Source organism: Spermophilus citellus (genome assembly GCF_964194105.1).
Source record: "Spermophilus citellus genome assembly, chromosome: 11".
Lineage (NCBI taxonomy): Eukaryota > Metazoa > Chordata > Mammalia > Rodentia > Sciuridae > Spermophilus > Spermophilus citellus.
Window position 1 is genome coordinate 57227869 of NC_138192.1, and position 12595 is coordinate 57240463.

Sequence of the window (12595 nt, forward strand, 5' to 3'; positions counted from 1 at the left end):
ATTTAATTCTTGTAGTAGCCAGGCTAATATAACTTCATAATATCCTTTCCACATATCATAAAATGCAATCAATTCATAATTCTGGTGCTAGAAGAATTTAGTTTACTATATTACAGGTTTATGTTGAAAATTTAATTATAAACAAAAAGTTCCTGAGTGGAAGTAATTATAAAGACCCACAGCCCCTGTGAAGTACAATATGACTAAAATGAGAGCAAACTCTTATTTAAAAAATAAAAATCACCTTTTTATTTGCATATATGGTAAAAAGATCAACTGAAAAAATTATTTAAATAAAAAAATTACTCTTGAAAATACAAATAAAAGCAATGTATATGCATGGAGATCTCTACTGTTCTTATCTATTGGTTGATTTTGAGAAAGTAGGTGAAACCAGGCACCTTATTGTGAAATAACAAATCCAAATAAGAGCATTTTCACATTTGTTCAAGGAACTCCAGAGCAAATCCTTCCCTTCTGACTTGGTACAATTTTGTCTGTTCCCTTGGGAACAATAAACAACTTTCTTCTTTTTTTTTTTTTTTTTGCAATTTCCAAGTTTATAAAAAGTCAAATGGCCACTTTTTATCTGGCTTAAAGCATCCAAAAGCCTGTTTATTGGATGTGGTTCTTTCAATGTAACCAAAAAAGGGAGGAGGCAGAGGCAGGCAAAAAGATACAGAGTAACCAAGTAAATGATCTGTCTGAGCTCTATCAAAACTTATAAGCCCTTTCCTTTATAATACTATTTCCCTCTGAACAACAAACAGAAAGTGCTTGTTTCCTGTTGCATGAATATATAAATAAAGTTAAACTACTTTCAGATGTATCTGTGACAAACCACCTAAATCTACAGAAATTAAGTGTGTATGAAATCACCTTTAAAGCTCTGAGATATATAACTTCGAATCAGTAACAAATTTTTACTAAACTATACTCAAAACTATACTGAAAGAAAGAGAAAAAGCAGAAAGTAAATCACAACCTATCAGGGAGACCAGGTTAAGAAAATAGCAAATGACATAACATATAACTGAATGCAAAATTACATGAAATAGGTAGAAAACAGAAGAATTTAGAAGAGATTATTCTGGGCTACGGTAGACCAAAAAGGCTTTATGGTAAAGCTGGGACTAAAGATATTCCCTGAGGAAGGATGGACAGACCAAACTGAAATACTAGTGAATAAAAGCAGACAAAAGTAACACATGGAATACACAGGAAAAGAATGAAGAAGCATCTAGATCAAGGCTACAGAAATTACTTCAGAAGTATAGTACAAGTTTAGAACACAGTTCAGATAATAGATATCTCTTACCTATCTAAACATTTTTGGAGTTGTTTTCATGTTTATCCAAAATTCTCTCTTAAGGTGATGTGAATTATTTTTAGGCTCCAGAAAAGTTTGTAACTGTACTGCTAGTCATACCTACTTAATGCTGACCATTTTTCTTTTAAATCTTTTCCAATTTGATTATACACTAACCATTAACTCCTTGCAGTAAAACTAAGCAATACATATTTACTGCTTTCTCTAAAAATATGATGAAACTGTCACCATCATGTCATTAACTGTCACAGGGATTTATTTTTAACTTTTGTAGAAAACACAAAAGATTTATGAAAAATGCTCCATGGAACAAAGATTATAATTTTTAGTGACTGGAAAGCCTTGCTGAAGGTACTTCTCTGTAGAGACAGGAAAAAAGTAAAGTACTTCCTGTTCTCCTTCACACTTTGGTCCCACTTGATCCCTTTCTTCTTGTGTTGTTTACATAGCATTTCAATAAAGAGGGGCTAAGGCTAGAGATATAATTCAGTGGTAGCCCGTTCACTTAGCTTGTGTAGGACTAGAAAGGATGACAATAGAATAAGAAGGTCTCATCTCCTGCCTTTCCTCTATTTTAGCTTCTTCCTCTAACTTCAGAGAGAAAACTCGGAAGAATAACAGATGTCAGAACCAAGTTAAAAGCTTACAACTCTGATAGCCCATCCTCCAGTGCTGCTGCTATTTCTAGGAACAGTAAAACTAGCTGGGATAATAAAATTAGAAGGACAACAGAAACAGGAACACAGGAAGAGAAAAAGAAGAAAAAAATTGTTGCTTTGGATTAGCCTCCCAAATCAGGAAAATTTCACTTGAAACTACGTTTCACATAATGATATTAATGATATTTGCCTAAGATTCCTGTTCATCTTGTTCTTTATTCACTTTATTCTTCATTGCTCAATATCCCCTCAATTCCAGCCCAAGTAAAAAAATGGAATGATAAGAACAAGAGTCCAGGATTTTATGTATACTATTCATACTGCCATGAAAAAAATTGTTACCAAAATGAAAAGCACCTCCTTGCTATTAGCTTCTGGAGTCTATAAAATAATTGCAACAGATAATACAGTTTGCCCAAAACTATCACTAGTTCTAAGCTTGCCCAAACAAGTAAACCTATGAAAACTCTACTTTTCATTCTTTGCATGAAAAATCTCACCTATCAATCTCTTCAAGTTTTTCATCTATCATTGGACCCATCTGTTGACAGATATCTGTAAATACAAAAATGCTTAAAAATGTAAGAATTTAATTCAGTTTAAGCCAATTTCAACAATTTTTTAAAATACAGCACCATCCATAATATACTGAGAATGACTATAAAAGATTGAATGTTAATACTATTTCAGCACCATTGCTACTACATATTTCTATCATGTAATCAAAGGCAAGATCAAAATTAAAATAAAAATCTCATCATGGTCCTATTAACTAAGTTTACAGACTATGACATTTGAAATCATCCCCAAAAGTTATCTAGAAAACAAATTAACTACATAAAACAAACTTAAGCTATAGTATAAAATATGTAACTACCATGTGCAGATTAAATATGAACACTTTTATTTAAGGCATTTCAAAATTTAAAAATTTTATATATTTCCAAATCTAAACACAGATAAAATAAGCAGCTCAGATAAAATATTCTATACCCATAATCAGTTTTTCATCTATAAAAAGATTTAAGAAGATTTATTCATTTATTATAGACATTTTTCTCACAAAAGACTTTAGAAAAGCATGAAAAAATTTGTTTTAATTGCTTTATATTACTTACAAACTAAAGGACACATTAGCATGCATCAAATGTCTACCTTTCAAAGTTAACATTGAACATGCACATGTGGACCTTTAGAGTCACCTTTAAATTAAGACTTTTAAACTTTTTGGTTAAATTAATTTAATAGGCTTTTATTTCTAATTCTGTCTTTTGGACACCAAAACTCCAATTTCACCAATGGGCTTACAGAAATACCAAGATCTCCTTGGATATGAAGGAACAGCAACATCTTTCAAATGATACTTTTACTATTTTACTGCACTAGTCTGTTCTCCACCTTGGATTTCTAATCTCAAGGCAGAAGAAACTCATAATAATATGAGTAGCTAAAATAATAAACATTATTAAAGTAATCTCAATATTCACTAAGTACCTTCCAAATCCAAAAGGTCTTGGGAATCTGGTTTTGAATCTGCTGGATCTATACTTTGGAGTACCTGCAGGGCTCTATCCATCTTATCCTAATAAAAAGTCAAAGAAGTTTTAACTTCAGTGAATACAAAATTACTCTTCCCAAGCATTCTCAAAGATAATACAATTGAAAAGTCTTGATAGTTTAACTATTAAAACAAAAGAAGGACTCTACCTCATCAATATAAATAGGCTCGGGCTCTGATTTCTTAATTTCCTCCACATCATCATCAATTACATTCAATTTGTCCACAGCTGCAATGGAAACAAAGTAAACTTTAAGTTCTATAGCATTTAATTTGATATCCAGTCATTAATTTAGAAGTGGCCTATGATATCCATAAGAAAAAAATTAAAAGTTCTTTAGTTATCCCATTTCATAATCAATGTTATTACTTATGTTCATATCATAATGTGATTATATACATTCATATTATAAATATTAATTTAGCACTTATTATGTGCCAAGCATCACTTCAGGCATTCATACATAGTAAATAAAATAGACAAGAATCCTGTACTTTCGGAACTTACATTAAGGGAAGCAAATGAGCATTATTAGTGTGTGTTTTCCTAAAAACTGAGTGTTACCAATGGGGTAACTAAATAAACAAGAGAGTAGATTATTATCCTAATACTTAATTTCATACTTACATCTATAGTCCCTCTCTACCAAAAAAAACCCTGTTTTTTCCTATATAGACAAAATAAGACCTGATTTTAACCTAATTTTGATACTCTGATAATAGTTAAAACAACACAAAATGAAAAAATATTTTTTGTGTGTGTGGTGCTAGATTCCAACCCCAGGGCCTTGTGCATACTAGGTCAGCACTTTACCACTAAACTGCATTCCCAGTTCAACAAAATATTCTTTCATAAAAAGACAGATAAAAGATAATTTACAAGCCAGGCATGGTGGTGCATGCTTGTAATCACAGCAACTAGGGAGACTGAGGCAGGAGGATTGCAAGGCCCTGTTTTAAAAAAGTTTTTGAAAAGGGCCAGGAGTGCTGGGGTTGTGGCTCAGAGGCAGAGAGCTCGCCTAGCATGTGTGAGGCACTAGGTTTGATCCTTAGCACCACATAAAAAAATATTATATCCACCTATGACTAAAAACTAAATATTTTTTTTAAAAGGGGGGGCCAGGAACACCACTGCGCCTGCCTATAATCCCAATGGTTCAGGAAGCTGAGGCAGGAGGATCGCAAGTTCAAAACCAGCCTCAGCAATGGTGTGGTGCCAAGCAACTTCAAGAGACTCTACCTCTAAATAAAATACAGAATCAGGCTGGGGATGTGGCTCAGTGGTTGAGTGTCCCCAAGTTCAATCCCTGGTACCCAAAAGTAGTAAACAGACAGATAAATTTAAAAATAATAAATATTTTTAAAAAGATAAAAAGGGTCAGGGACTTAGCTCAGTGGTAAAGTGCCCCTGAATTCAATTGGAAGGAGGGAAGGAAGGAAGGAAGTTGCCAGAATATTCTAAATTTTAATAAAACAAAAAATTACAACAAAAATCTATATAACCAACTGGGCATGGTGGCACAGGCCTATAATCCCAGCTACTCAGAAGACTGTTGGGGCCAGTCTGGGCAACTTAGTGAAACCCTGTCTCAAAATAAAATAGGGCTGGAGTTGTGGCTCAGTGGTAGAGTGCTTGCCTGGTATGTGTGAGGCCCTGGGTTCGATCCTTAGCACTAAAAATAAATAGATAAATATATAGATAGATAGATAAAAGATTCATTGACAACTAAAAAAATATTTAAAAAAAAAATATAATAAAAGGACTGGAGATGTAGCTCAGTGAAGAGCATTTGTCCAGCATGTATAAAGTTCTGGCTTCAATCCCCAGTACCACACAAACAAAAACAAAAAATGTGTGTAACCAAAGGATTTTAAAATCTTAATTAATGGTTACTGCTTAATTCAAGTATCTGGCAAACTTTCAATTATGTCCTAAAGAACAGAGCTCAGCATAACACAAGGACATATTGAAAACCAAGAATGTGTTTTACTTTCAAGACTGTAGTTCAATCTCTCCAGATCATGATAAGGGGAAATCACTATATAGGATCCCTTAAGTATTGTTTAATTAAAAAATGTCCTCAAATCCAATTACTATGTATAACTATAAAGATCTAATTTAAAAAAATGTTCAATATTCCTGTTTACTAAAAAGAGTCAGACTAGAAGAATAAAACAGTAACTAGTGGAAAAGTACCCAGTCTTCAAATGAATGAGTATCCACCTCTCAGAACTTGATTTTTCTGAATGCATCACTCTACACAAAAAGATAATAGTACACACAATGTACAAAGCTTTCATTTTAAGTTCTTTCTTTAGAACTGGTAAGGATAAGCACTGATATATCCCTTAGTAAGTCAGGTTTTGAATTCTGGCTCTATCAGTTATTAGACACGTTATACCTCTGCTTCAGATTCCTTATCAGTAAACAGGGCAACACACAATCTATCACCCAGAATCTTTAGAATTAAGTGAAACAGCACAAAAGATTTAGCACAATGTTGATAAAATAATTACTGTTCAAAATCTGTTAACTATTTTACTTCTAGGTATCACAATTAGCATTATTACAAGCTGTTCTGAATAACTGAGATCTCCTGCCTCCCTGCCTGTATAACAAATGGCATGCTTTCTCAACATGGCTGACAGTGGCTGAGGGAGACCAGTGTGTGGCTACAGAATGGAGTGGTGTTCAGAAGAACTGAACTGGGGAACTTCAGTGACTTCATTACATTACTTTATTCTTGCCTGAGTTTTCTAGGATCAAACTGAGGTGAGGTAAAGTATAAAATCTAACTCTTGTAATCACACTTGGCTCTTGCCAACAAGGTATGCCCCCTCACGCCCCCAGTTATCCCTTTCACTATGTCTCAGTAATGAATAACAACATTCTTTGTACAGGACAGACACCAAACTGCCTCTTATACTATATAATTAGGTTGATTTAAATATTTATGTATATGGTCACTAAATATATTAAGTCTCAGAGATTTAAAATATGAGAAGAGTCTAAATTAATCCCTAAAGAAGTAGGTTAAATTATAATGTCTATAAATAAATGACAGAAAACAAATTAGATGCCAATCAAAAAATTTAAGCGAAACAACTTTATAGATTTAATCTTCTCTAAAATTTAACTTACCTGCCTCAGACTCCATGTTTAAATTAGTTGTTACAAAATTAGATGGGAAAAGACCTATTCCTCTGTGATTTTCTCCTTTCCACCAATTGGCATCACTGAAAATAAAATGCAAAAAAATGTCATTTTTCTTTAACATTTTCAAACTGTAGTGTTGAGAGATTAAAAAAAAAAATCAAATTTATCCTATTTTGAAAATCAATTCACATTCAGCTATACTTAAAAGTTGTTCTTTTTAAAAGATATTAAAAGGTACAAATAAAACAAATGTACATATCCTTATATCTAAATTTAGAACTAATTAGCAATTGGCCATATATCATACTGGGCTTTATAAAAAACATAGAACACAGATAACAATAAAGTTTTCTCTATCAGTGACCCTAAGTCCCAACCTCACATCCTTCTTACCACACTATCGACATAAAGCTGGTATGTAACTTCCTGACAGTCTATTTTTCATTCTTTTGCATATATTTACAGTCAACTGACAAACATAGAAGACAGCTAGCTAATGCTTATAGATCTTTTTAATTTTATATATTAATACTTGCTTATCTATTTTAAAGTTTGATTATAAGAACATGCTGTATTTCTGTATAAATGCACATTTATTTGTTCCTAGTCTTTCAACATAAAGATGGGGTCATGATTATCCTGAATTAGAGGGCACAATCCGACAGTTTTTCTAGGCTTACTGAAGCATGGATTTGCAAGCTGGGCATACATAATAGGGTCCACCTATCGTGCTCAACTACTGGAGAGGCAGAGGTGGAAGACGGCCTGAGCCCAGGAATTTGAGGCCAGCCTGAGCAACACAGTGAGACTGTATCTTTAAAACAAAATACAAAACAAAATGACAACAATGGACTTGCTGGGCCATGAGATATAAGCATTTTCAATTTTATTAGTCATTGTCAAATGTTCCCCATAGTAGTTGTGGAAGTTTACCTTCTTCCTCCCATTACTGTCCCCCCAACCCCATATATGGTAACTATTTAAGTTTACACTTGCTATCAGGAGAGAAAATCATATTCCATTGTACTTATTTCCACTTGTGTTTGGTGACTATTTGAGATGGCTTCTTCTGTAAAATGTTTGTTTATTTATTTTGTCCATTTTTCTTCTTCCACAGGGTAATCTTTTTTTCATGGATCTGTAAGAGTTCCTTACATATCCTGGATAGCAACTATTTCTCTGAATCAAGCTGATTTCTTCTCAAGGCTATCATTTCCTTTAAGTATATGTTTATGGTTCTTTATTCTATGGTGGGTTTTTTTCCCCTGTAATAAAATTTAGTAATCTACCCTTGAACCAATATCTAATAGTTTTAGGCTTTTTTTAACCCCTTTCCCACCTTTATCTGAAACAAGATTTTACGTACTGTGTGAAGCTCAAATTTTATCTTCTTTGTACCAAAAGAAGAGTCATTCATTCCATCAAAACTTACCGAATAGCCCATCACTTTTTTTCTACTAACTTATGATACAAAAACAGCATACTATCAAAATAGCTTTCTGTGCATGAGCCTATTTCTGTATTCCATTCTGTTGTGTAATAGTCCACAAAGAAGTCCCTCCTTTATTTGCAGTGTTGGTCTGTGATTCCAGATTACTTGAGGTCAATCATGACCCAAAAATATTAGATGGAAAATTCCAGAAGCAAATAATTCATAGGTTTTTAAAATTCATAGGTTTTTCAGGCGCACCATCCTGCCCTGAAAAGTCAGCCATTCCTTTGTCTAGCATATCCACACCATATATGCTACCCTGATGTTAGAAACTTAGCAACTGTCTTGGTTATCAAATTGACTGCTATGTTCCATAGTACATGTTCAAATAATCTTTATTTTATTAAATAATGGACCCAAAGCACAAGAATGGTACTGCTAGTACAATTCAAATAAGTCGCAAAGAAGCATCCTTTAAGTGAAAAGTGGCTTTTTTTTTTCCCCCAGTGCTGGAGACTAATACATGCTAGGCAAGCACTGTACCATTGAGCTACATCACCAGCCAAAGTTCTTGACCTTCTAAGTAAGCAAAGGAAGAAAATTATATGCTGAGGTTGCTAAGATCTATAATACAATATGATAGAGACCATATTCACATAATTTTTACTACTTTTATAACTTTGTTTTAATTGTTGTATTTTAGTATTGTTTTCAATCTCTTACTATGCCTTATTTATAAGTTAAACTTTTTCATAAGAATGTACGTATATGAAAAAACACAGTATATACAGGGTTCAGTACCATCCTGTTTCAAGCATCCACTGGGGGAGGCTTGCAACATATCCCTCATAAGAGGGAACTACTATATATTTGTTTATTAAAGCCTATTAATACACCTTGATATCTGGCAAGGGAAATACTCTTGTTATTCTTTTTCATTTATTATACATCTTCACATGTTTATATCTATATTAAAATATTTTTAAAGGACTCTGGAAAAAATTTATGTAGGAATTTTAACTGCAAATATACTAAACTTATGCAATAACATAAGAAAAACTAAATCTTTCTAATATTAAGGTTTACCATGTCTCTCTCCAATTGTACTTTTATAAATATAAACATAATAAAGAATACTTATATTCTTTTCTATCTTTCCAAGAATTTTATAATTTCTCCATAAAGACTTTACATATTTTTTAGGTTTATTCATTCCTAGTTCATTCATTTGATTTTTTTTGTTTTACTATCGAGAATGACTTTTCTATTACATTTTCTAATTGAGATTAAAGCATATCACTGATTTTTGCATATTGAAGTTATACCTAACAAACTTGATAAACTCTTACCAGTTTTAGGAAAGAGGAAGGAAAGGAAAGAAGGAAGAAAGGAAGGAGAAAACTTGACACTTTCCCATAAGCTACTGACTTAATTAAAACAACTCAACCCACTGACTGAACTTTCTATTCAAAGTATCCGAAAATAACAATAATTTTGTCTATTTCTTTCTAACAAAGTTGACTTACTAAACAGGTATTTGTAAGTAACAATCTTTTATTGTGTGTGTGGTTTTAGGAATCAAAACTTTGAGCTTTGCATTCTAAAAAGTAAAACTAAACTTAAGAGGATTTTAAAGATAAAACCAGACAATTCACACTTCTGAAATGGATACATGGGATTTATTTGAACCTATCAACAATTGTATGGACAGCCTTACTAGTAGTCCTAATAATGTATCACAACTTTCTTCCCAACTACTACCACAAACTCTCTGATGAGGCAACCAAAAAAACAACCAAAAACCACATCAAAGCATGATGATTCCTTTCCAATCTTTATCTGGCTCTATATTCTTTCCACTGACTACCAGTTCATTTTATAAAATGTTAATGGCACAAAATATCGTTCAAGTTTAAATTCCTAAATTAAGGTGATTCAGTACTATAATTTCATATAAATCATTAAATGATTAAGGAAATTTTCAAATGTGTCATTTACCCTTGGAGCTTTCTGTATTAGGGAAGAATAAATCAAAACTAAGCAAAAAATAATGTAAGTATAAGGAATAAACTTTACATTCAATTAATTGATTATTCAGTTAATATTAATGAAATTCTATCAAGGACTAAACAGTGCTTTCTGGCTAAGCAATGAAGTTGCAAAGATAATTAAAACATTATTTCTGCCCTCAAGAAATTTAAAATCCAGTGTTTCAACTTCTACCAAGTAAGAGTGTTATTTACTTTACTTTCTCCTGCTCCCTCCTCCCAGCCAAAGAAGGAGGTCACTTCTTCAATCAACTGATTAAGTAGGAGAGATATGTAAAAAACATACTTAAAATACAGTTATGAGGAATATTGTTATATATGTTCAGAGAGCTACAGCAGCACAGAGAAGGAAACTCCTAACTCTACTGGGAGCTAAAAGTGGGAAGGATTTAAAGGTTTCTCAGAAAAGGTAGTCTGACATGGGTGGGTTTTGAAGATTTAAGTAGTCACTCATCAAAAGGAAAAGAAAGCTGGACAAGGTAGCACATACCTGTAATCCCAACAGCTTTGGAGACTGAGGCAGGAGAATTCTGAGTTCAAAGCCAGCTTCAGTAAAAGTGAAGTGCTAAGCAACTCAGTGAGATTTTTGTCTCTAAATAAAATACAAAATAGGGCTGGGGATATGGCTTAGTGGCCAAGTGCACCTGAATTTGATACCCAATACAAAAAAAAAAAAAAAAAAAGGAAAAGAAAATTAAGGCTATGGAATATGGAAATAAAAATGGCATCTGTCTGCTGCTGATGCAGATAAACAAGAAAATATGAAGAAACAAAAATTTTGCATTCTTAACCAGAAGAAAAAATGCAAGGATATCTTATCTAGTTTTAGGAAAGAGGAAGGAAAGGAAAGAAGGAAGGAAGGAAGGAGAAAACTTGACACTCTCCCATATGCCATTGACTTAATGAAAACAACTCATCTATAGTGTTTTGCAATGGCAATAAATAAAGGTCAGTTATGTCCTTTATGGATAAAATCATGCGAAAAAAACTGTTATTTTTACCTCAAACATACAAATAGAAAGCTAGAAACCTAGAAACCCTGGTAATCTTCTGGGGGGTCTTTTCCTTAAAATACCTTTTGTATTTTTTAATATGAGGAGCCAATTCTTGTAAAACTTGGACTCCTTTGCAAACCTCCCTTGCTAGTAAACTTCTTTTTCTTTTCTAAATGCTTTTGTCTTCTTTGACAGGGCTTTCCAGGCAGAGAACCAAATGTACAAGAGGTCTAATCAGAACATGGCATTTTTCAAACTGCAATAATTCCACTTGATTATTTGAAATGCTTACATAAAGAACAAAACAGGAGCAACGAGTTACAGTTAAAAATGTAGAAAATTAAAGGGTTTTTTGGGTATATTTTCTGTTAATAAGAAATATGTGCCTTTTAAAATCAACTGAGTATTTCTTAAAATGAGACTCAAGAGTGATAAACTTTCAAGGGACTTGAAGTTCTGCATGTGAAAATTTTGCTTTCAACTCCATAGCAATCTAAAAATAATGAAGAGAATCATTTTCTGGATCATCTGGATGACTTCTTTTTAACTGAAGAATGACATTTAATAGTACCATCCAATCTGCATTTATGTTTAAAATTTTGCTAGTGATTATCAATCACATAAAATGACAACATTTAACCCAAATTTACTAGTAAGCATACCTATGGCAACTGTAAGACTATTATAAAAATGACAGCAATCAGCCTATCTATTCCATCATCCTCAGGTTTAATTCTCTTAGCAGTTACAAGAGTTCTTTTTTGCAGTAACAAGACAACTGAAAATTATATTAGTCTAAGTTATTTAATAAGTTTGTGCTTTAAATGGACGTCCGTGAAAAAGAAATGGTGTAGAACAATAATGTAACCCTCTATTTGATGGAGGTCAGTAGACTACAATAGGCATATAATGCCACAGAAAAGCCAAATAATATCACCCGAAACTGCATGAAAGACTCCTAGCAGTTTCAACAGAAAAAAAAAAAAAAAAAAAGAACAGATTATTACATAGGACAGGGCAGTACAGATCTGCTAAAATATTTGTGCTATTAAGCAGTACTATATTTACTTTGGAAACAGCAGTTTAAGAAATTTTCTTATGTACACATAATGTTCTAAATTTAAAACAGAAAAAGTATTCATTTTATGTATAAATGTCTTAAATTTTATAGTTATATAAAAGTATCAATGTGTAAACCTAGTTCTTTGGTAACTATTCTAACTTAAACATACTCAGAAGATGGGCACCTAAAGACTATAAGTATTTAGAACATGTCACCTCTTTATTTCTATTTATTCCCCTTCAGGGATCATGTGCTGCAATTCAAATAATTATTTTAAAATAAATTTGATGGCAGACTATAAGTATTTAGAACATGTCACCTCTTTATTTCTATTTATTCCCCTTTAGGGATCA

At 32.5% G+C, this 12595-nt stretch overlaps 1 protein-coding gene and 1 long non-coding RNA gene across 2 annotated transcripts in view; one reads left to right on the plus strand and one right to left on the minus strand.

Annotated features, from left to right (window-relative positions):
• LOC308630847 overlaps positions 1–12595 on the plus strand; it is a 499668-nt gene that overhangs the window by 329441 nt on the left and 157632 nt on the right. The window lies entirely within an intron of this gene.
• The window catches only part of STAM2 (signal transducing adaptor molecule 2), a 49928-nt gene that overhangs the window by 7730 nt on the left and 29603 nt on the right, over positions 1–12595 (minus strand). Inside the window, exons 8-11 of the mRNA XM_081262070.1 lie at positions 6690–6784; positions 3697–3776; positions 3484–3571; positions 2490–2544 (exon numbers count right to left, since the gene is read on the minus strand). Of these exons, the coding sequence (XP_081118196.1) occupies positions 2490–2544; positions 3484–3571; positions 3697–3776; positions 6690–6784 (318 nt within the window). The remainder of the gene's footprint in view (positions 1–2489; positions 2545–3483; positions 3572–3696; positions 3777–6689; positions 6785–12595) is intronic.